The 24256-nt window shown below is 41.1% G+C and overlaps 1 protein-coding gene across 5 annotated transcripts in view; it reads left to right on the top strand.

Moving 5' to 3' along the window:
* The window catches only part of USPL1 (ubiquitin specific peptidase like 1), a 91509-nt gene that overhangs the window by 63251 nt on the left and 4002 nt on the right, over positions 1-24256 (top strand). For 3 of the 5 annotated variants that reach the window (XM_070049062.1, XM_070049060.1, XM_070049059.1), the window contains 5 exons: positions 5849-5962; positions 9478-9607; positions 11256-11381; positions 11805-11969; positions 19652-19809. In XM_070049062.1, coding sequence (XP_069905163.1) covers positions 5849-5962; positions 9478-9607; positions 11256-11381; positions 11805-11969; positions 19652-19809 — 693 coding nt within the window. The remainder of the gene's footprint in view (positions 1-5848; positions 5963-9477; positions 9608-11255; positions 11382-11804; positions 11970-19651; positions 19810-24256) is intronic. The other 2 variants (XM_070049063.1, XM_070049061.1) reach the window with 1 other exon arrangement.

Below are 24256 nucleotides of genomic sequence, written 5' to 3'. Positions count from 1 at the left end.
CTCTTCCAGTCCAGCTTTCTGCTGTGGCCTGGGAGTGCAGTGGAGGATGGCCCAACTCCTTGGGCCCTGCACCTGCATGGGAGACCAGGAGGAAGCACCTGGCTCCTGGCTTCGGATCAGCATGGTGCGCCAGTCGCAGCAGCCATTCCAGGGTGAACCAACAGTAAAGGAAGACCTTTCTCTCTCTCTCTCTCACTGTCCACTCTGCCTGTAAAAAAAAAAAAAAACAAAAAAAAAAAACAAAAAAAACCAGAACTACTGCAGAGCAGAATAAAGTAAGTAAAAATTACTCACAATCTCACAACACTCCAAAGCCTCTTTTTACAATGAAGGATATATTTTTGCTTTATTTCCATAAAATAGGTCACTCATGAACCTACATCCCAACCTAAGAACAGTTTACCTGTTACTCCTGTCCCATCCCCCAGCTTCCTGCAAAGGTGGTCATTATCCTGAAATACATAATTCTAGTTTTTTTACATGTGTATAGCTCAACTATATATTGCCTAATTTGGTTGGCTTTGAACTTTGTTAAAAGGTGTATTTAGCTTTTCATTACATTAAAATTCTTGAGCTTCTTGGGAACGAGCAAGTTGATTTTGGCTTACAGTTTTGGGATTCAGAATCCAAGATTGTGCAGCCCATTAGTCTGACACCTGGTGGAGGCCAGCAGTAGCAGAGTATGTGGAGGAAGGATCACAGAATGAGCCAGGAAGTAGAGAAGCATATGGAGCATAGTCTATGAAGCCACCATCATTTCAGCGATGGGACTCACTGGCAGCCTAATCCAATCCAGTCACTTCCCAAGACCCCTCCTTCAGACACCATAATTGGATCAAGCCGCCACACTAATCTGTCCACTATTAGTATTAATCTGTTAACTGTTAACTTAAGACTTTGGGGTTCAAAGGTCTTCACAAGTCTGGGAACCAAGTCCTGTTTAATCAATAACAAAGGATGCCCAGGATGTCATCTGAGGCCCTTTTTAAAGAAGAAAAAATTATTTGAAAGAGCTTCCATTCACTGCTGATTTGGTTGTCCACAACAGCTGGGCCTGGGCTGGGCTGAAGCCAGGAGCCTCTGGAATTCAATTTGTGTCTCCCATGTGGGTGGCAGGAACTCGAGTGCTTGAGCATTTACATGCTGCCGCCTGGAGTGTACGTTAGGAAGCTAGAATCAGATGCAGAGCTGGGACTGAAACCCAGGCAGTCTGATGTGCAATGCAAATACCCTAAGCAGGGTCTTAACCACTGTGCCAAAAGCTCATCCCTGTTTCCTCTTTGTAAAGACTTATCTGTGAAGCAGCTTATAGTGTGGTTCATTGACTTTCATTACATGTAATGTTTCCATTTTATAAATACAGTAATGTATTTATTCACTTGTCAATAGATTGTTTTTTGCCATTATAAATATTGCTGCTGTGACTATTCTTGAGCAAGTCTGATGGGTTTCTTTTTGGATATGTGATGGGAATGGAATTACCAAATTGTAGACACTGAGCCCAGATTTACAAGAGAATGGCAGCTGTTTTCCAAAGTGGTTGTACCAAACAGTATATTGCCCTTAGCACTGTGTAAGAGATCTTCCTGATCCCTATATTCTCATTGGTTACTTTCGTACTTTGAGATATTTTCTATTTAAGTGTTATAAAATAGTCTGTGGTCTTGATCTGTCTTTCCTAGGTTTTAAAGTGGTTGGTTAGCACTTAATGTGTATTTGGACCATGTATGTTATCTGTTCTGTGAAATGCCTGTTTTGTATCTTATCCCTGTTTGTTCTGCGGAGTATTATGTTCTTAGTGATTTATGAGGGATTTTGTGTGTCCTTGTTGATGTTTTTATGTCAGATAAGTGTTGCTGAATTATCTGCCAGTTTGTGGCTTGTGTTCTTTTCAAAAGATGTCTTGGTTTATTTATAGGACAGTCTTTGGCTTTCTTTTTGGAGTTAGCAGTATTTGTAGATTTTTAAGAGATCTTTTCTTTTCCCAGGGTCAGAAAGTTATTCACATATGCGCATATGTATGTTCCTAAAGTCAAAAAGTTTTGCTTGTGTATGATGTGAGATAAAGACCTGTTTTTTTCCATTTGCATAGCCAGTTTTTCTGACTCCATTCTTCTTGTCAGTTTACTGCCATGCCACCTGGATCATGTCAGCATTCTGTATAGATGTGCAGCTGACCCTACACGCTCAGTTGTGTTCTCGAGTATTTTAGTTATTTTTTTATCTTAATTTTGCTTATATATGTGTATATATATATATAGACAGAATTGACATCAGACGAAGCTTTCTTCACTTGTCATTGTAGGTGTTTTCTTCATTAATGTTACAAAATGTGTGACCTTGGTGCGTTTTCTGTGGCTCCTGTGTGCCACTTCCCCATAGTTGGCCATCCAAGGTGCTTACCATTGTTGTTATTGTACAAGTGTTCATATACCTTTTGAATCCATTGCCGATTAAAACCTAGGAAGGATATTAAAATATGATTCTAAAGAATATTGCTGATTGGTTTTCAAGGAGGGTTTACTAACATTTAGATCTATTTTTATTAAGTAGAAGAAAATGTCTCCCAATATTCTTAACACCTTTAGCTATAAACATTTAAAAAGTTAGGATTTTGTTAGGCTAGGAATATTTTGTTTCAATTCGAGTTACTCTTGACACTGAATTTTGTGTCATTCATGATTTTTTGCAATTTAAAATTCAGTTTCTCATGAGCATCTTTGCCTTTGCCATTTCTTGTATTCCTGTTTTCTCAAATTACAGGAACCACAGTGCTGTGTCAGTCAGAGTTACTTAAGAGCAAGATGAATATTGGGGTTAATTTTAATTTATATTTGATCTAATCTTAAGTTTTTACAGAATAATTGTAGCTTTTGTAATCTGGTTGTTAATTGTATTTGAGAAGTATTACTTGGATTATAGGCTTTTTTTTTTTCCTTTGGTTAAATAACAGAAGTTGTGATGAATGCTTCATACTGTGTTCACTAGAGAAACACGTAAGCAGAGGGAGATCACACTGTGTGTGAGTTACTTATTTAATTTATTTGAAAGGTAGAGAAACAGAGGTCTTCCATCTGCTGCTTTACTCCCCAAATCCCCACACACAGGGCTGGCCAAGCTGGTGCCAGCAGCCTGGAACTCAGTCCAGGTCTCCCAGTTGGGTGACAGGAACCCATGTACTTGAGCCATCACCTGCTGCCTCCCAGGGTATGTATTAGTAAAAAGCTGGATTGGAAGCAGAGGGGGAACTTCAACCCTGAGCACTTTGATAGAGGATATGGTGACTGAATCACTGTGTCAGAACACCCACCCATTTAATTATAAATGAACTATTTGTAAGAGATTTGAGTGAAAAGATCCATCTGTAGCATAAGAGTAACTAGAGTTAAATGCCAATGGCAACTTTTCTTCAAAAAAATTTTTTTATTATCTTTGGTAGTTTATTGTCATTGTAATTCCATTTGAAGATTCCTGCTCTAAAGAAGACATCAGAAACTTGTACAGGTACATTCTCACAGGTGTTTATCACTAAAGCATTTGCAATAATGAAAAAAAAGACATAAGTCTGGCAAACTGGGAATGATTGAGGAAACGTGTCAGTCACAGTAATAGCTAGCTGTCAGTCTCTAATGAAGCAAAATCTTATGAACAAAGGATATGACTTGTGTAAACACTGTGATGCTGCTGAGAACCCCTCAACACCCCTCACAAAGACATGGAGGAGGGCGCTATTAATTTGGGAAATAATAACTTTATTAGACTTTTTTTTTTTTTTTTTTTTTTTTTTGACAGGCAGAGTGGACAGTGACAGAGAGAGAGAAAGAGAGAAAGGTCTTCCTTTTTCCGTTGGTTCACCTTCCGATGGCCGCTGCAGTCAGCGCATCACGCTGATCCGAAGCCAGGAGCCAGGTGCTTCCTCCTGGTCTCCCATGGGGTGCAGGGCCCAAGCACTTGGGCCATCCTCCACTGCACTCCCGGGTCATAGCAGAGAACTGGACTGGAAGAGGGGCAACCGGGACAGAACCGGCGCCCCGACCGGGACTAGAACCCAGTGTGCCAGCACCGCAGGCAGAGGATTAGCCTATTGAGCTGCGGCACCGGCCATATTAGACTTATTTTTTTTTTAAATATTTCATTTATTTATTTGAGAGGTAGAGTTACAGACAGGGGGAGAGACAGAGAGAAAGGTCTTCCTTCCATTGGTTCACTCCCCAAATAGCCACAACAGCCAGAACTGTGCTGAACTGAAACCAGGAGCCAGGAGCTTCTTCCTGGTCTTCCATGTAGGTGCAAGGGCCGAAGGACTTGGGCCATCTTCTACTGCTTTCCCAGGCCACAGCAGAGAGCTAGATTGGGACTAGAACTGGTGCCCATATGGGATGCCAGTGCTGCAGGTGGAGGATTAACCCACTGCACCACAGCGCCAGCCCCTATTAGACTTATTAATAGTCATAAGAGACCCCAAAGTAGAATACATAATTCGATGTAGTTTCTAGCATAAGTAATAATTGCACAGAAGTAGACAACTTCAGGGATGGGCATTTAGCCTAGCAGTTAAGACACCTGCGTTTTGGGGTGAGCCATTGGTTTAGCAGTTAAGACGGTCCTCGAGGGTGGTTTTGTGGTGCAGCAGAGTATGCTGTCTCTTGTCATGCAGACATCCCATGTCAGAGTGCTGGTTCAAGTCCTGGCTACTCTACTTTCCAGTTCAGCTTCCTGCTAATGTTCCAGGAAAGCAGCAGATCGTGGCTCAAGTACATTTGAGTCCTTGTAACCCACATGGGAAACCCGGATTTGGTCCAGGCTCCTGGCTTCAATCTGACCCCACTCTTGCTGTTTTCAGCATTTAGGGAGTAAAACAGCAGATGGAAGAGTGATATTCTCTCTCTCTCCCCGCTCCTCCTGCCTCCATTGCCCCCCCCCACCCCCGCCTTTCAAGTAAAACAAGTGAAGAAAAAAAGAAAAAAGACCCCCATCTCATATTGCATGCATGGCGTTGAGCCCCAGCTCTGGCTCCTGACTTACTTCAGCTTCCTGCTAATACTCACCTTGGGAAGCAGCATCTAGTTTCTGCCACCACATGGGAGACCTGGATTGTGTTGCAAGGCTCCTGAATTCAGCCTGGCCCGGCCTGGGCTATTGCAGGCATTTGGATACTGAACTAGTAGGTGGTTCTGCCTGCCTGCCTGCCTGCCTGCCTGCCTGCCTGCTTTTCTCTCCCTCAACCTTCTCTCTCTCAAAAAGAAACCAAAACTCTGCTGCTTTAGATATAAATGATATGTCTTAAAACTTCCTACAAGTTGAGCATTGGTAATTTAAAAATTAAAATCTGAATTCTCCAAAATTTAAAAGCTTTTGCCACCATGATAACTGCAAGTGGAAAGTTCCACACCTGACCTCATGTGATAGTTCCCAGTCAACTACAGGGACACTAAAAATATTATGTAAAACTACCTTCAGGCTATGTGTATTAGGAACAAATGAAATCTCATGCAAATATTCCAACATTTGAGAAAAGTAAAACCTGGAAATGAAACATGAATGGTCCCAAGCATTTTGGATAAGAGATCCTCAGCCTGTGTTTTAGGCCTCTGATTATTTGGATGAGAACGACTTTAACTGAAACTTTGCTTAGGCCGTGTGAACTAATTTTGATGCACTGATAGCAGTTACTGTGGGGATACATGTTAGACCACAGAGAGGAGAGAATTAAGGAAATTCTGTATTTTGCTTTTTGGCTCCATTTGCAGAAGTTACTGACTGATAACTTTCTCTCATGACAGTGTTTTAGTTTTCTGCGGAAAGACACATTGATGAGAAACTGATAATGTTCTGTATAATGTTTTAGGTGGAGATTATAAAAAACTTCCTTCCAAAATACTTGCAGAGATCGAGACCTGTCTGAATGAAGTCAGAGCTGAAATTTTTAGTAGACTTCAGCCCCTGCTCAGATGCACATTAGGTAAGTGATGGTGTGATAGAAATATGTACGTCTTAAAGAAATATATTGTTTTATTACTTTGGATGATCAACTTCTTGGGCAAGAGAAGCTGAGTCATCTGCCATAGGACTCTAACTCTGGATAAGTCACTGTTGTGCGGAGCTGTTCCATGTCAGTGTGAGAGTGGTGGTCATTTCTTGGGAGGAGGTGCATTTCTCAGAACAAGGTGAACACTTAGGGGTATAACATTGGGTACTTCTCTAGTACTCTGTGCATCAAAAAGCACCCAGGAACTTTAAAATGTCAGTGTGAGAGTGGTGGTCATTTCTTGGGAGGAGGTGCATTTCTCAGAACAAGGTGAACACTTAGGGGTATAACATTGGGTACTTCTCTAGTACTCTGTGCATCAAAAAGCACCCAGGAACTTTAAAATACTGTAGGCTTATCAGATTAAATGAAATCAGAGTCTCAGAGATGAGGCCGAGGTAATCAGTGATTTCTAGAACCCCCCATGTGAGTCTTCTGTATGGAAGTAGAATCTGTACTGACCCTGAATGTTGACTAAACTTTTCAGGTCAGCTTCTTTATCATTTTGGTTGTTATTTACAAAAAAATAAATGTAGGGGCTTGTGTTGTAGTACAGTAGGTGAGGTCACTGCTTATGGCAGCAGCATCCCATATTGGAGTGCCTGTTGGAGTCCTGGCGTCTCCACTTCCAATCCAACTTCCTACTAATGTCCCTGGGAAGACAGAGGATGATGGCCCAGACCTGGCTGTTGTAGCCATTTGGGGAGTGAGCCAGCAGGTGGAATATCTCTCTCTGTAACTCTGCCTTTTAAGTAAGTTATAAATCTTATAAATAACACACACTCACACAAAGTACTGTCGTCTTTGCTCACCCTCTGTGCAGTTTAAGGACTACATTACAAATAGAACTGAAGCTCCTTTTGTACTCTTCCCCAGTTCCTCTTTATCTCCTGACAAAGGTAGCTACTGTCTTCAATTTGGTATTTCTTTCCTTCCAAAATATCTGTTTCTGAAAAAAGTGGAAAAAAAGCAAGACCTAATATTATTATGGTTTCTCCTTATTCTTTTAAATCAAAAGAGTAATTTACTCTTTGAATGCTGTGTCTGGTGGAATGGAGTGTAGCTAGAAACCTCCCCTTTTGCTACTTCATATGGTAACAGAGTTGGTAATGCAGGTAAATGGAGAGGAACAGTAAGGAAATGGTACTGAGACTATTGGTTGCTGATATAAGGGAACGTTGGAGCCCTGCTTCCCACCATAAGTAAAAGGAAACATGAACATATTTAAAGACCTCGGTGTGAAAAGCAGAGAAGTGAAACTTTGGGAGAAAATATAAGTGATAATTTAACTTTTATTACATGTTAAGTGATGATTTCACTTAAATAAGATGAAGAAAAAATTGATAAATATGATTACATTAAAATGTCAGACCTCTGGGCAAAGGTAGAACAAAGAAATGATATCCAACAAAGAACTCTTGAACATCAGTCAAAAAAAAAAAAAGATAACCTGACAGAAAAGTGGCCTAAAGATATTAATGAATAATTAACACACAAGAAAACTTGAATAGTCAGAAAAGAGTCACTAAAAGCTTTGCATCTTGGCAGTGGTGTTTTAAGGAAATGCACAGACTAGATTAGGAGTTGGGATGGGAGTAGATGTTGATCGTGGGAGCAAAAAGTCACTTAGTTAGGCAGAGGCTTAGATTTAAATTAGGTATTGGTATTTTATGTTCTCTAGTTAAGCTGTTTTATGCTTAGTACCCATAGAATTTGTAATCAAAGGAAAAAGATGATTAATTTAGGAACTATATAAATAGCCTAAAATTATCTATAACCATATAGCTAACAGTGTGTTTTGGTTGTTTCATTGAGAACTTTCTGTATTTTCCACCTGAATATTCTATTGTTAGGAAATGCAGATGGTTTGCTTTTTCAGTTAATACTGAATTGTGATACAGTACACATTTAAAGGCTGGGGACTAATTACAAATTCATGCTGTACTGCATACTGTTTATGCATATGGCGTTGAACACTCATTTCGAGATCACTTGTATTTCTATTTATACAGAATATTTCATTTGGGTTTTATGTTTTTGTACAAAAATAGCAATGGGACTGTACCCTAAAGATGACTATTTAAATCGCCATTTTAACTACAGGTATTTACAGTATATGCTTAGGCAGTAACACATTCTGGGCAGCTGTAGTTCCAGGGTAGTGAGACAACTGGACTGTGAAAGTGCAACTCTGTCCTGAGGAGGGAGGAGTTGGAAGGACTCTTAACTGTGCAGGGCCAGCCCAGGAAGGCTGCAGCCTAGCACCCCGAAGGATAGGAAGGAGAGAAACCACCTGGAGGAGGAATGTAAGAATGTACATCTTCCCATTTAACATACTTGCTGATCTCCAAGCTGGAAGCTACCATCTACTATGCAGTGTTTGCTTTAGTGACAACAACATTCAGATCTTCTTCAGGCTTACAGTTGTTGGAGATGAGGAGGTGGGCGATTCAAGCCTGGCCCTTTAACCCCGTGTGTCATGCCTTCTCCAAGGTCAGAGGAGAGAATTGGAGTAGAAATGGTGTTTCAGTGATTTTATCCAATTTTGATATTTTAACATTTTCACTGGTTATATTTTGTTAGTGTCTGTAGCAAACTGTGTAACCTTTGTTTCAATATATGCTAAAGTTTTTATAGTTCTGAGAATAGCTAGCTATCTGAGAAGGTGGTGTGGGTCTTCTGTAGTTTTTGTTGTTGAAATAGACAGGTGTGGAAAGAACGGTCTATCAAAGAAGGAGGTACCTTTCTCTGAAGGGAGGAGAGAACTTCCACTTTGACTATGACCCTGTCTGAATAGGATCAGAGTCAGCGAACTCAAAAGACCTCCATAGCCTTGGCAACTCATGACAAGAGCCTAGGGTGATTACTGATGCCATAAACAAGAGTGTCAATTTGTTAAGTCAACAACAGGAGTCACTGTGCACTTACTCCTCATGTAGGATCTCTGTCCTTAATGTGTTGTACATTGTGATTTAATGCTATAACTAGTACTCAAACAGTATTTTTCATTTTGTGTTTCTGTGTGGGTGCAAAATGTTGAAATCTTTACTTAATATATGCTAAATTGGCTAAATTGATCTTCTGTATATAAAGATAATTGAAAATGAATCTTGATGTGAATGGAAGGGGAGAGGGAACGGGAGAGGGGAGGGTTGTGGGTGGGAGGGAAGTTATGGGGGGGAGCCATTGTAATCCATAAGCTGTATTTTGGAAATTTATTATATTCATTATATAAAAGTTAAAAAATATAAGTACATAAGTAAATAAAAAAAGAAATAGACTGAGGTGATAACTAAATCATGCTGGGCATTTTTAGAGCGATGATTCCAGAAATGTGCCCCACCCAAATGTGAGTGACAACTCTGTCTCTATAGTGAGAAAAGACAGCAGTTTTGTTTGCCTTTTGTAACTGTTACTTATGAACAATGATTTTTCTCTTTCAATTGAAGGTGACATGGAAAGCCCTGTGTTCGCATTTCCCCTGCTCTTAAAACTAGAGCCCCACATTGAAAAGCTCTTCACATATTCTTTTTCCTGGGACTTTGAATGTTCCCAGTGTGGACACCAGTATCAACACAGGTGGGTGAGTGTTTTTAAAGGGAGTTCATCTACTGAAAATGATTGTCAGGATCACATTTGAATACTGCTCTCCCTGATTTCTTTACCCTTGACCGAATTTCCCACTACACCTCAAAGTCTTTCCAGCACTGAGACTGAAGACACAAACTGCAGCTCGCTTGCTGCTAGGAGCTGGAAGGATCCAAAGCCCATGGTCTCATAGATTGCTGTTGAGAGTGTCCCTTTAGATTCTCTGCTCTCATAACTCCATTGTCAACTCCTCTGTTAAAGAGCAGAGTATTTATTTGTTGTTTACTTTACGTTTTTAACATCATAGAAACTCCTAGAGGCTGGCAGTAGTTCATAGAGATAATTCGCATTCCTTTGCCCTGAGAGAAGTTTATTGCTTAGGTGGTGCCTAACTCATGAGATTCTTCTTAGGTATTTAGGGAGCAGTCAGATGTTGTTGAGTCTGGGAGACTGTGCTAGGGAACACACGCAACAGAAAAGTATTTGTTTTTTTACCGGTAAGCTTAAGACTACTAGAACAGGGTAAGAATTAACCTTTTACTCAACACCTTTTGTGAGGATGAAGACAGACACCCGTTTCTAGTCTGTCATTGATGGACCTCAGTTATCTGATTGTAGTCCGTGCGGGAGGTCCTGTTATCCTCACTTGACAAATAGGACACCAAAGCTTGAAAGGGGCTCAGCCGGTGCCGGAGGTGACACACTAGTAAGTGGCAGAACCTGCAGGCACGCCAGGGCTTTCCTGGCCTCCAAGACTCTCACTGTGGTCTGCTCCCTAGTTACTGCCTGGGTCTTAAATACTGTGAACAAGCTTCATGATGAAAATCAGCCCAATTCCAGCTTTTCTAGACTCTCCATCTTGGTTTCACAGCTTTTCATTGAGTGTGTCCTGTGTTCTAGTGACTCCTCTGGAAATATTTGTCCTGGCCACATTCAGCCTGTGGGTTGGGAAGATAATATATGAACACGTAGTGGAGGGCCAGTAACTTAGTCATTTAGTTGATCTTTGGGCTGCTTTCCATTATCTTTGAACGCAAGGTAGTAGCTGCACTTGAGAGGTGCATAGCAAAAGCTCCGAGAGCTCAAGGGAGAGACGTGTCTGGGGTGGGCACCTGGCACGGCAGTTACGATGCAGATGCCTCTTTTCATTTTTGGTGTCAGTAATGCCAGCCACATGGAGTTGTTTGAGTCAGGGATGAACGCTTTATAACTGACCACCTTAGAATAGTGCTGCTCAAGTAGGGGCTCCCCACCCTGCCCCAGCCATAGGCCATTTGGCAATTTCTGGAGGCATCAGTTATTACAGCTGGGGTTGGCCTCTGGTGAGTAGTGGCCAGGGACAATGCAAAACATCCCACAGTGCATAGGGCAGTGCCCCCCATCCCAGAGGATTATCTGTGCTGCTATTGGAAACTGCCTTTGTCGCTTTCTTGCTTTGCCTTATAGCTGAGAGACTGTTGGTGATGTGAGGAGTCTTCAGAGAACTTCGTCACTAGGGCCAGGGAGCTCCACTACCATGTTGATAATGTGATTTGAGGAAATATGAAAATATGAATAAGCAATAAAGGGAGTGCCATTAGTTTTAGGCATTGGCTGAAGTTACATACATGAACTTAAATTATGTCTTCTTTCTTCATAGGTGTACGAAGAGTCTGGTCACTTTCACAAATGTCATCCCTGAGTGGCACCCTCTTAATGCTGCCCATTTCGGTCCTTGTAACAATTGCAACAATAAATCACAAATAAGAAAAATGGTATTAGAAAAGTGAGTTAAAATTTTCTTACAATTTTTAAAACAAAATGAGGGTGGATTTATATAAATTTTTTTAATGTGTGGTATTCAGAATGGCGACTACAACTTACGTTTCAGAAGTTTGGGTGAACGCACACTTAGGATCACCAGATGCTTCTGTTAATCAGTGTACTAGCTGATACCTTCCAGGGTGACACTCGGCGGCAGAGCTGACTTCGGGGGATTGTCTGGCCCTGTTCTCCTACAGTTTTCCTTCTTTCTGCCACCCCCACCTCCTGCCTCCACATCTTTAAGGATATTAAACTTCAGTTTTTTTCTCATGCCAAGTGCCTGAAGTCACTAGGATTCTGAGATCTCCTTAATCTGATTTCAAGAACTAAGATGATTCCAAGATGAACTACAGGCTCATCTGTGTGCATTTTCATTTTTTCCTAGATCTCGGCCTGCTAATTCTTCATCATCTTGGAAGTCTTCTGCCGTCCTCAAGCAGATGTGTTTTGATTGCATTTTGCCAGCTTTTTTGTTTTTCCACAGTGGAATAGTTGGTCAGAATTATCTTTTCTGGTGTCACCAAAAGTCCTGTCTTTTTAAACTTCTCGGGTCAGTTACAGCTTCAGCAGTCTGTCTTGTTCATGCACTCACACATCTTTAACCTTCATTTTCAGTGTCCTTATCTCTAACTCTTCAATTAAGGGAATGTTTTGAGATACAATTTGGTTTAATAAAGAACCAGCGATGCCTTTGAATGTGCCAGAAAGTCCGCAGCATCTCTTCAAAGGGTTATTCTCATTGAAGCATAAATACTCGTTCAGGTAATACTACCCAAAGGCTTAAAAGGGAGGAGGGGCAGTCTTCCCTGCCTCCGGGCTTCAGCCTTAAGGTAGTGCAGTCAACCCTTCCTTTTGTGGATTCCATCAACCTTGCATTGAAATTATGTTTTTTTAGAACTGTATCTGCAATAACATGGAAAGACTTTTTGCCCTTGTCATTATTCCCTAAACAATATAGAAGAGTTATTTTACAGAGCATTTCCGTTGTATTAGCTATTATAAGTAATCTAGAGATGATTTGAAGTATATGGGAGGACATGCATGGGCTGTGCAAATACTGTACTATTTTATATTAGAGACTTGAGCATCCACAGATTGGAGCCAATCCCACTTCTACCCCCTATGAAGGGTCCACTGAATTGTGGTATTTCAAATGATTCATTTGCTCTGCTGTATGCACTTTGTTCTCCTTTTATAGTAGTTGAAGACTAGGTTTTTAATACCAAACCTTGGCCCCATCGTTGTCCTTCCAGTGGGATAATGTATTTGGCTAAGTTAGTACTTGCAGGGTACTTGTGTTTTTATGGATTCAAAGGTCTTCAAAAAGCTCGTATAAAGTGTGCATTGTTCATCTTTGTATCTCATATCATCTTACCAATAAAAATTTCTTAAATGAAAAATAGTGTACATTATGAAAAAACTATGCATGGGTTTTAGGCTTTTTTAATCCAAATAGACTTCATTTTCCACAAACTTTTTTTTTTTTTTTTTTTTTTTAATTTATTTTTGGAGCTGGTGCTGTGGCATAGCGGGTAAAGCCAACGCCTACAGTGCCGGCATTCCATATGGGTGCTGGTTCCAGTCCCGGCTGCTCCACATCCAATCCAGCTCTCTGCTTTGGCCTAGGAAAGCAGTAGAAGATGGCCCAAGTCCTTGGGCCCCCTGCATCCGTTTGGGAGACCTGGAAGAAGCTCCTGGCTCCTGGCTTTGGATCAGCCTAGCTCCAGCTGTTGTAGCCATTTGGGGGGTGAACCAGCAGATGGAAGACCTCTCTTTCTCTCTCTGTAACTCTGAATTTCAAATAAATAAATAAATAAATCTTTTGAGAGGCAGAGTCACAGAGGGAGAGACAGAAATATCTTCCATCTGCTGGTTCACTCCCCAAATGGCCAATGTGAAGCCAGGAGCCAGGAGCTTCTTACTGGTCACCCACATGGGTACAGGGTCCCAAGCACTTGGGCCATCCTCCACTGTTCTAGGCCACCAGTAAGGAGCTGGATCAGAAGTGGAGCAACCAGAACTTGAACTGGCTGCACAGACAGAGGCTCAACCTACTAGGCCTCAGCACCAGCCTCCAGAAACTTCTAGAAGTACCATTGTATACATCATTATTCCCTCTTAGCCAAGCATGTGGTGCTTATGTTCAGGGCGTTCTTCATTATATAGTTGGAGTCATTCTTCTAGTTTCTAGCCCAGGGCCTCATCCCCTTGTTCCAGGGCATCTGTAATCTGCAAACATGGAATCTTATAGGGCTCCAGTGGGCCAAATAAGCTCTTCTTAGTATGGCCACTCTGTAGCACTGCCATTACCACTGGGCCATCTGCCCTGCGAGGTACCGCTTGTCTGTCGGTTTTTGTCTTCTGAATTTGCTGACTTCTCTTTTGCATGCCTGCCTCCTTTTCCTCTTTGTCCTTCACTGTATCCCATAGCATTTGAATGGGAAGGAAGAGGAGCTGTGCTTAACCAGAAGTCTGTAATCTTGGCTTTCTGCTGTCCAAGCTTTGGGAGCAAGTTGAGGGAGCCTCTCTGATGCCCTTTCCTTGTTGAGAAGGCAGGTGGAAGGGCGGCAGCGTGTGACCGTCTGTCATCCTGCACTGGGCCATTGCATGGCTTCAGACTTCTTGGGGTTTATCATTTTTTGGTTATACCTGCTTTTTCTCAAGCCTAATGATAGAAGATAGACTCATTCTGTTACTTTGTTTGATCTGTTAATTGTTTCATTGCAGCATTAACTGTTTAATTATACTAGTATGTTGTTTTTACTTTACATTAAAGATTCATGCTGTAGTCTGGAAATGTATCTATTAGGTAAAACTGTTTCATTGGAAAATTTGCTTTAATAACTGAGAGGCCAATTTATGAACAAAATTTGTAATTCGAATATTTTCCATATATTCAAAAGTAAATTGAACTAGTGTAAAATTTCATTTAAATGATAAGATCTTTATATAAGCCCTTTGTAGTTTTTTACTTGGAAATTTTCATAACGATTTGTTTGTACCTGCTGAAATTTAAAAATAGATTTAATATAGTCTTTAGGAATTCACTTAAAAGCAATTATATCCATCATGATATATGGGTAATTCTATCATGCAACATTCTAAAAAGTAATAGAACACCTTGTCTTAGATAATCCACATCTCTGTTATGTCCCCATTAGAAAAGGAATCCATTGATAAATCAGGTGAATGGCGCCTAGTGGATCAAAACTCATTTCATGTCTTCAAGTAAATTGTTTAGGAATCATGGAGCACCAAGATCCCTGAACCAGATTTTATTTACTTCCAAAACTGTTTATTTACTTCCCAAACTCTTGAAGTGAACCTCATTACAGTCTCCTTCAGGAGTCTGGTCGTACACTGCTGTGGATCAGCATTTGAAACGTGTATTTAAACTCACTTTCAACAGTGAGTTATTAAGCAACTCTTTGTAAAGAATAGGGAAGTGGTAGAAATAAGACATTTCTGTGCTTACAGAGCTTATTCAATGTGTTACAGTGATATGGAGGCTTTTTGATTTAAGCTCCTCTGCAAAAGTTTGAATGGATACTGATATATAAAATAGCTATAATTTATCTAAATCCTCATTGCTTGATAGGAAATGCTTTATTCCTGTTTTTTTTTTTTTTTTTTTTTTTTTTTAAGATTTATTTTATTTGAAAGGCAGAATTACAGAGAGCATGCAAGGCAAAGACAGAGAGATCCTCCGTCCGCTAGCTCACTTGCTAAACGGCTGTAGTGGCTGGATCTGGGCCATCAGGAGCCTCCTCTGGGTCTCCCAGATGGGTACAAGGGCCCAAGCACTTGGACATCCTCCACTGCTTTCCTAGGTGCATTAACAGGGAGCTGGATCAGAAATGGAGCAAGCCGGGTCTTGAACTGGCATACATATGGGATACAGGTGCCACAGGCAGCAGCTTTATCTGCTATGCCACAGTGCCAGTGTCGCTCCCCCTCTTCGTGGAGGAGCGACACTAAACCCTGCCTAGGCTTCATATCCGAGTCATGGCACCATTATGTCGCTCCCCATCTTCGTGGAGGAACGACACAGGACCCTGCGCTGTTCTTTTGTCTGCTTGGCCCTCCCCAGGTTTGCTGCTGGTTCTTCCCGGGTTGGCTACCGACCCTTCCACCTCCGTGGAAGGGCGGTTCCCCCTGCCACATTCCCCACTTCCGCGGGGGGAGCGGTACACCGCCAGCCGGCTCTCTCAGGGGCTGCACAGGTGTTCCTTCAGATAGATGTTCCCCTTAGATGTTCCTGGTGCATGTTGTCTCTCTCCTCCTTTATAGTCCTCTTCCGCCAATCCCAACTCTGCTACCCACACGCCGAGTACGCTGCTCTCCTCCAATCAGGAGCAGGTCCTACAGTTTATTGGTTGAACTGGAGGCAGCTGTGTAGAAGCTGTTTCTCCCTTCTCAGCGCCATATTGTGGGAGAGCAGATGCATAGAATAAGTCTTAATTCCAGTAACTTAGTCTAGTCCGAGTTGCTCCCCACAGCCAGCTCCTCTTTATTCTTTATAAGATCCTTATACTACCTCCAAAGTACAGCTTGCAAACCTTTGAGCAGCTGTACTTTTCTAAAGAGGTATTTTCTTGTTACAGTTAATAGGAACCAATTCTAATTATTTGGGTTACAGTTGATTTCATTCACAATTTTTCATTTTTTATCAGTCTGAAATAGTTGCAGTAGTGATATGATAGATGTGAAGTATAATGAGACTTAAAAATTACATTTGCATTTATTTTCTCTCTAAAGCCTAATTATTACAGTTCAGATGCACATATATACATCTTGTTAAAATTGCATTTTCGAAAATAGGCATTATTCCACTAGTTGGAAAGGAAATTAAAAACTTACACTTCAAACCACTAGCACAAGATGTGAGTGCTCTTTATGAGACCAGGAACTCATATCCCTGCTGTGTTTGGGGAGTAGATAACTAGCACAGTTCTCTTGTGCTGTTTTCTCTCTGTTCTGTTTTCTTTTCCTAAGGGTAGATCCTTAAGTAGGAGTCCAGTGCCACTTCAGTTGAATGCAAATGGATCTTAGCTTGAAATCTCTTGTTGACTCTAGATTCTAGTTCTCTTAATCTGTCCCATGTAATTTTCCTGTGGTTGAAGCAGTACCTAATTTGCTGTCAACTCTGAGCTTCATCTCTGATTGATACTGCAGGCATTGCAGGAAGGAAGAAGCTTGAAAATGAAATTGAGTACCAAACAAGGGGTAAAGTTCCACCCTGGCCTGAGAGGCTGGAAATGAGACAAGCTGTAATTTTGAGTAGGAGAATTCTGTAACTTCCAGGGACACTAGATTCCAGGGCAGGTGTGGGGATGTCCTGCCCTGTGAATTCATCTGGTCCAGCCCTGCAAAGGCAACTGCAGGTGGGACACAACATTCAGTACATCTCTAGCAGACTCATTTTTAAGTTGATAATTTCGTATGCCCCGCAAATGATGTTAGAAATGTCCAAATGGCCCTTGACAGAAAAGAGGTTCCCCACTCCTGTTCTAGGGGATCTAAAGAGGAAAATGAAAAAGGAAAGAAGGACGGAGTGAATGCTTTATTTGATTGACTCCAGGATACCAGTGTTCACACATTGCACTGTGTTGTTGTTTTTTTTTTTTTTTTTTTTTTTAATATGCCATTGAAAAAACGCTGCCTACTTAACTGCGTGCCATCAGTTACAAGGTGCATCCCAGCGTTAGAGAAAAGGAACGTGAGCTCTGTTTGGCATGTGAAACCTATCAAGTTTCATACTAATGGAAAGTAACGCTAGGAGGACATTCTGAGGGCTCGCCTCTATGTGGCTGAAGTAGCAGAAACGCCAGAAAGATTTGTGGTTCTTCTCTCTGTTGTCTTGCTCCACATGAGCCCTGCTTAACTTTGGTGGCCAGGTGATATTTTGGCTGAGTGGCTGGTGTAATTAAGAGGATGTTTTAAAATGGATACAATTGCCCTGATGGTTGTCTTCCCTTTTGTGCTGGATAAGAAAATCAAATTTCTACCTCCTCTGGCTTTGGAGGTTTCGGGCAGGTCATTTCTTGGTATCCAGGGGAATCTATATCCAACTAGAGTTTGAATGTCTGTTAAATCCAAGAAAGTGTGCAGGATGCAGATTTTTTAAATTTTTTTTCTTTTTGACAGAGTTAGTGAGAGAAAGAGACAGAGAGAAAGGTCTTTCTTCCGTTGGTTCATCCCCCAAATGGCTGCCACGGCCAGAGCTATGCTGATCCAAAGCCAGGAGCCAGCGCCGTGGCTCACTTGGTTAATCCTCCGCCTGTGGTGCCGGCATCCCATATGAGTGCCGGGTTCTAGTCCTGGTTGTTGCTCCTCTTCCAGTCCAGCTCTCTGCTGTGGCCCAGGTGCTTGGGCACTTGCACCCGCATGGGAGACCAGGAGGAGGCATCTGGCTCCTGGCTTCGGATCAGCACAGTGCCGGCCATAGCAGCCATTTGGGGAGTGAACCAACGGAAGGGACACCTTTCTCTCTGTCTCCCTCTCTTACTGTCTAACTCTATCTGTCAAATTAAAAAAATAAATAAATCTAAGTCATAATTTATAAAAAAAATTCATTTATTTATTTGAAAGTCAGCGTTACAAAGAGAGAGAGAGAGACCTTTCATCTGCTGGTTCATTTCCCAAATGGCCACAATGGCTGGATCCTGGCCAGTCCAAAGCCAAGAGCCAAGAGCTTCTTCCTGGTCTCCAGCGTGGGTGCAGGTGCCCAAACACTTGGGCCATCCTCTGCTGCTTTCTCAGGCAGGGGGCTGGATCGTAAGTGGAGCTTCTGGGACTCATACATATGGGATATAGGCGTCACAGGTGGTAGCTTTATCCACTATACCCAGGGTGCAGGTTTTAATCTTGGTTTTTACTTTTACTAATTTGCCACAGGGGAGTTTAGAAGACTCGAATTTACAAAAATATGTCAGATGATCTTAATGCATTACTTTACTTATTATTAATGCCTTTGTCAACTAGCTCAGAAGATGTCTTGAGAGGTTTTATATGAGGCCAACAGAACTTGATATTATAAATATTTTATTTTAAAATATTTTTAATTAACTCTTAGGTATAAAAAGCTTGCAAAGTGAGCTGTGAACGTGTATCTATTTTTACTGTGGATCATCGACATAAGGACACATACCTCACGTTTTAACATACCTGAAATGGGAGTACATCTCAAATTTGATGGCATGATGTAGTCTGGTTTTTTCATGGTAGCACATTTTATAGTCGGTGACATCTCAGATTCATTGAAATAAATGTGGTAGAAACAACAGTAGGACATAGTGCTGTAGAGTTTGCAGGGCTTCTTCTGTATAGGCACTTAAAATTTGAGGACTTGATTATTCTCTGACAAAATGATTGACAAGGAATAATTTACAAATTATCTCTTGTCAGTCTAAATAATCTTCATTTTGGACATTGATTCCAGTTCATTTCAGCTGAATATATTTTAATAAGATAAGTAAGTTTTGACAGCTGTTCAAATATTGGGAAAAGGGATATTCAACATTTTTCTTAAATCCTGAGGGCTTTGTTAAATTTGGTTTTTGAGGCCTGTCTCTGGGTTCTATTTTCTGTTTTGGCATGTTGCTCTGATAGTAAAATGCATTTAGGAATGATGGTTGTCTTACAGTTTGTAGTAAATCAGCCAGGATGCTGTATCTTCCTCTCTATTTAGAAACTTTTCCTCTGTGAAAATTTTGGTTTGGTAGACTTCTCTACTTCCAGAGATAGCTGAAAGAAATAAACCAAATTAATGTGACTTTGAATATCACAGGTTTATTGCTTCGTTTCATGCATTACCTACTCTACCTAACAAAAGCAGTTAATTTGATTTGGGCACTTGATGCCAAAGAAAATTCTGAAAGGTCTGGATTTTTCCCTTTAATTCTACCATGTACCTCGCATGAAATCTTCTATAAGCCAAAGCAGCATTGCTTCTTACTTGAGCAATTTTTGTTTAATGGTCTGTGTTAGATTCTTACTGCCTGATGGCTTCCAACTGTCATTGATACCATTCTGAAAAGGGTTTAATGTTACATATTTCTTAGAGCAAGTTCTCCATTTCTAATTAAGGCACACATCTGGAGGTGCTCAAGAAAAATTAGTGCAGTTTGCCTTGAACGTATTATGTGTGACTAGTTTGCTTCAGCCCGTCTTTGTATGAGCAGACACATGGCGTTGAATTTGTTTGAATTTTCTTGCCTTTGTTCTCCACAGAGTGTCTCCCATATTCATGGTGCACTTTGTAGAAGGCTTGCCACAGAAGGACTTGCAGCGCTATGCATTTCATTTGGAAGGATGTCTTTATGAAATAAAGTCTATAATTCAGTACCAAGCAAGTAATCATTTTATAACCTGGATTTTAGATGCTGATGGTAAGTGCAGCAAAATAAACTTCTAATTTGATTTTCCATGAACTTTTTGAAGTACCTTTATGTTCTTCCTTTTTCTTATAGCATGGATCTCTGCTATAAGTATTTCCTTTTTAGACAAAGGATGAGATCATGTACTGTCCATTTACAGTTTGCTTGTTTTCCACTTCATATTTTTATTTTTTAATTTTATGAGTAATATATGTTTAATTTTTTAAGGGATTGATTGATTTTATTTGAAAGGCAGAGTTACAGAGCGAGAAAGGGACAGTGAAAGATCTTTTATCCACTGGTTCATGCCGCAAGGGCCAAGGCTGGGCCAGGCCAAAGCCATGAGCTTCATCCAAAAACTTAGGCCATATTCTGCTGTTTTCCCAGGCTATTAATAGGGAGCTGGATTGGAAATGGAGCAGCTGGGATGCAAACTGGTGCTTATGTGAGATGCTGGTATCTGAGGCAGCAGGTTAACCCACTAAGTCACAGTGCAGGTCCCAGAATTTCAATTTTGTGGATGCTGCATAAATCTCTTGCAGAGGAAGTTCATCACTCTGAGGTTTTTAATTGAAAAAGTTTAATTTTAATTGAAAAAGTTGTATTTAGTATGTAATTGTTAGTGTAAGCAAAATAGTACACATCTGTTTCTAGGATGATGATTATATTTTTTAAGGGCAGGGTTCCCATATGGGTGCCGGTTCAAGTCTGGGCTGTTCCACTTCTTTTTTTTTTTTTTTTAAAGATTTATTTATTTATTTGAAAGTCAGAGTTACACAGAGAGAGAAGAAGCAGAGACAGAGAGAGGTCTTCCGTCCTTTGGTTTACTCTCCAATTGGCCGCAATGACTGGAGCTGCACCGATCAGGAGCCAGGGGCTTCTTCTGGGTCTCCCATGCGGGTGCAGGGGCCCAAGCATTTGGGCCATCTTCCACTGCTTTTCCAGGCCATAGCAGAGAGCTGGATCAGAAGTGGAGCAGCCGGGACTTGAACCGGTGCCCATATGGGATGCTGGTACTGCAGATGGCGGCTTTACCTGCTACACCACAGCACTAGCCCCTCTAGAATTATTATTAGACAGTATAGCCCCCTGTCACTGTTAAATAGAATATCTGAAATGCATAGTTTGCTAACAGCTTTATTTATATAAGATTCTCAAAAATAAGTACAGTTCATGAGTTTTGAAAGTTTTTTCCCCTTCTGTTTGTCTAATGTAGTTTGTTAGTTTATTTTTCTGAGTGTTTACTTTGCCTTAGGCAGCTGAACCCCCTGAACGTTTTATATCAGGCCGTTGGTAAGGGGTCACTTTGATGTAACTGTTCCCTGTTGTTTGGGCACTTTTTACATCCTCCCAGAGGGATGTTTGGATGGATGGCACAATACTGCATTATACGGACAGGCCTTTCTAATAGATGAAAGTCATTAAAAATACTGGATTACAAAAGTGCTTTACAAACTGAAACTTACATTATGAATATAATTATTACCTTAAAGTATCACCCTCCATTACAATTTGGATAGAAGTAATTCTCCACAACATAAAAACAAAACCTGCTTACTTTAGCTTGCTGTTCATGGCAGGGAGTAAAAAGTCCGCTTCATGCACAGCCTGGTTCCCACCCTGACAGCATATAAGAATCAGTTGGTTTGCTTAAAAAATTTTCAGGCTCTACTCCAGACCAATGATCAGTCTTAAAGATTGCCCCAAATATCATTAATGTTGTAGAAGCTCCTCAGGTGGTTCTAAAGTGCACTTTTGATAGAGAACAACTGATGCAGACCAACAAAAATCTCAGAGTTTTACTGAGCATAGAAAAAAAATGGAGGGGTCAGGTATTTTGTACATATGCATCTACATAAACCACATACTTAGTGAGTGGTTTTGTTTTTGTTCTGTGGGAGGGTTAGCAGTTCATTTAATTTTCCTTTTTGTAACTTAACTATTAGAGAACTCTTATTTCTATTTGTGACTTATGCACTCAGTTTACTTCGCATCATATCTTATATTTTAATAAGCATATTAATCTTGTTTTTAATTTTCCCCTTTGGGGTAGTTTTTAAAAAGCTGTGCTGGGTCTTGGACCTTTGTCAGTCTCACTTAGTCACTGGGGATACTTTGGAAATTGCCCAGTCTACTAATAACTGAGTTGGCCTGAAGCATCGAGAGTAGATCCCTTTCTCCTCTCCTAACCTTCCCTGTTCCTCAGAATGAGTTCCTTCTAGGAAACCTTTGAAACCTAAGATCGAGCTCTTCTGTCCCTGTACACTTAAGATCTTTTCTTGTCCTAACAAAGTGAAGGACAGATGCATCATGTGTTTACGAGCCAGTAGTTTTCTATCTCACTCCTAGAAATGTTTTTCTGAGAAGGTAGGAGTGTGTGTAGAAGGAAGGGAAAAGGGAAACTTAGCACACTTTGAGTATTTAAGATGAACCTTGTAAACATTCTTCTTCTCCCTTAAAGCGGTTGTCCCCTCTCTGCTGCTAAAGTGTGGTGTTTTTGGTTTTTTAAAAAGATTTACTTATTTATCTGAAAGTTATAGTTACACAGAGAGAGGAGGAGAGGCAGAGAGAGAGAGAGAGAGGTCTTCCCTCCACTGGTTCACTCCCAAGTTGGCCGCAGTGGCCGGAGCTGCGCTCATCTGAAGCCAGGAGCTTTCTCTGAGTCTTGCCACGCGGGTGCAGGGGCCTAAGGACTTGTGTTATCTTCTGCTTTCCCAGGCCACAGCAGAGAGCTGGATCAGAAGAGCAGCAGCCAGGTCTCGAACCAGCACCCATATGGGATTCCAGCACTGCAGGCAGTGGTTTTACCCGCTACGCTCAGTGCCGGCCTTAAAGTGTGTGTGTGTGTGTGTGTGTGTGTTTTTAAGTGTGGTGTTTTTTAAAGTAACTACTCCTTAGAAGAAATACAGTGGTTTGCATGCTCACTATTACAATTCAGAGAGTAGAAAAATGTCGTATAGTAGGTAGGATGGTGTTAATATAACTTTTTTTTAATTGATCACATTAGGTTTTGTAGAAAGAGAGCACATATTTGCTGTTCTACAATTTCCATGACAGTTTACTTTTTGTAGTTACTTTATATGTCATAGAAATATAGATATTGATGTATAAAGGGAAAGTGTGAGTTGTTTTGAAAAGCCAGTAATAAAAACACAGATATTGTTATTAAGAAGCTGTTATTCATCCCAGCCTTTGGTTAACTTGTCCCAGTTATCACATGACCATAAATAAAGTATAGTTATACTTTCCTCTTTTTTTTTTAAAGATTCATTTATTTGAAAGTCAGAGTTACACAGAGAGGAGAGGTAGAGAGAGGGGGGGGGGGTCTTCCATCCGATGGTTCACTCCCTAATTGGCCACAATGGCTGGAGCTGTGCCAATCTGAAGCCAGGAGCCTCTTCCGGGTCTCCCACATGGATGCAGGGACTTGGGCCATCTTCCACTGCTTTTCCAGGCCATACCAGAGAGCTGGATTAGAAGTGGAGCAGCTGGATCTTGAACCAACGCCCATATGGGATGCCAGCGCTTCAGGCCAGGGCATTAACCCACTGTGCCACAGTGCGGCCCCTAGATATATCTTTCTTAATCTCTGTCACCTGTCTAGTGTACTTTTTGTTTGTATTTTTTTATTTTGGTAAGATAAGCATAACAAAGTTTACAATTTTAACATTTTAAGTGTGCAATTGGATAGCATTAAATACATTCATAGTATTGTGCATCACCATCCATTTCTAGAACTTTCTATCATCCTAACTAATTTTCCTTAAACAGGGACTTCCTTTCCCTCTACCCCCGAGTGATTCTGCTTGTCTGTAGGAATTTGACAACTCTAGGTACCTCATGCAAGTGGAATTGTACAACATTTCTCAGTTTATGTCTGGCTTATTTCAGTTAGCATACTTTCTAGATGCATCCATGTTGTGCTTGTCAAGTTTTCTCTTCTTAAAAGGCTGAGTAAGATTCCATTGTCTGTGTTACCCGCTTACCTGTTGATGGACATGTGTGTTGTTTCCGCCTCCGAGCACTGTGTGTAATGAGCTGTGAATAATAAGGCACGAGTGGCTGAGACCCTTTGTCCAGTTCTTTCGGGTGTGTGCCTGCAGGGGCACTTGCTGGGTCTCAGAGTAGTTCTGCATCCAACGTTGGGAGGAAACACCAGACTGTGGCACTGCAGCTGTTCCACTTGATGTTCCCCCAGCAAGGCACGAGGATTCCACTGTCTCCAGGTCCCCGCCAGCCTTGGTGGTTTTCATCTGTGGTCGTGGTGCTGGTGGTTGTTGAGGGTAGCTGTCCTGCTGGTGTCTGTGTGTTCTCCTCTTTTTGTAACAGATAGTTTAAGACAGGTCATCTCTTCATTCACGTTGTACCACTACTTAATGACTCTCATTCCTACCACACCACTGAAATTGTGCAGTGACCAGATTGCTATAAATAGTGGATTCTTCACAGAGCTAGTCCT

This window comes from Oryctolagus cuniculus, chromosome 9 (assembly GCF_964237555.1).
Source record: "Oryctolagus cuniculus chromosome 9, mOryCun1.1, whole genome shotgun sequence".
Taxonomy (NCBI): Eukaryota; Metazoa; Chordata; class Mammalia; order Lagomorpha; family Leporidae; genus Oryctolagus; species Oryctolagus cuniculus.
Note: the sequence above shows the minus strand (reverse complement) of the source record. Positions and strands in the feature narration are given on the sequence as shown.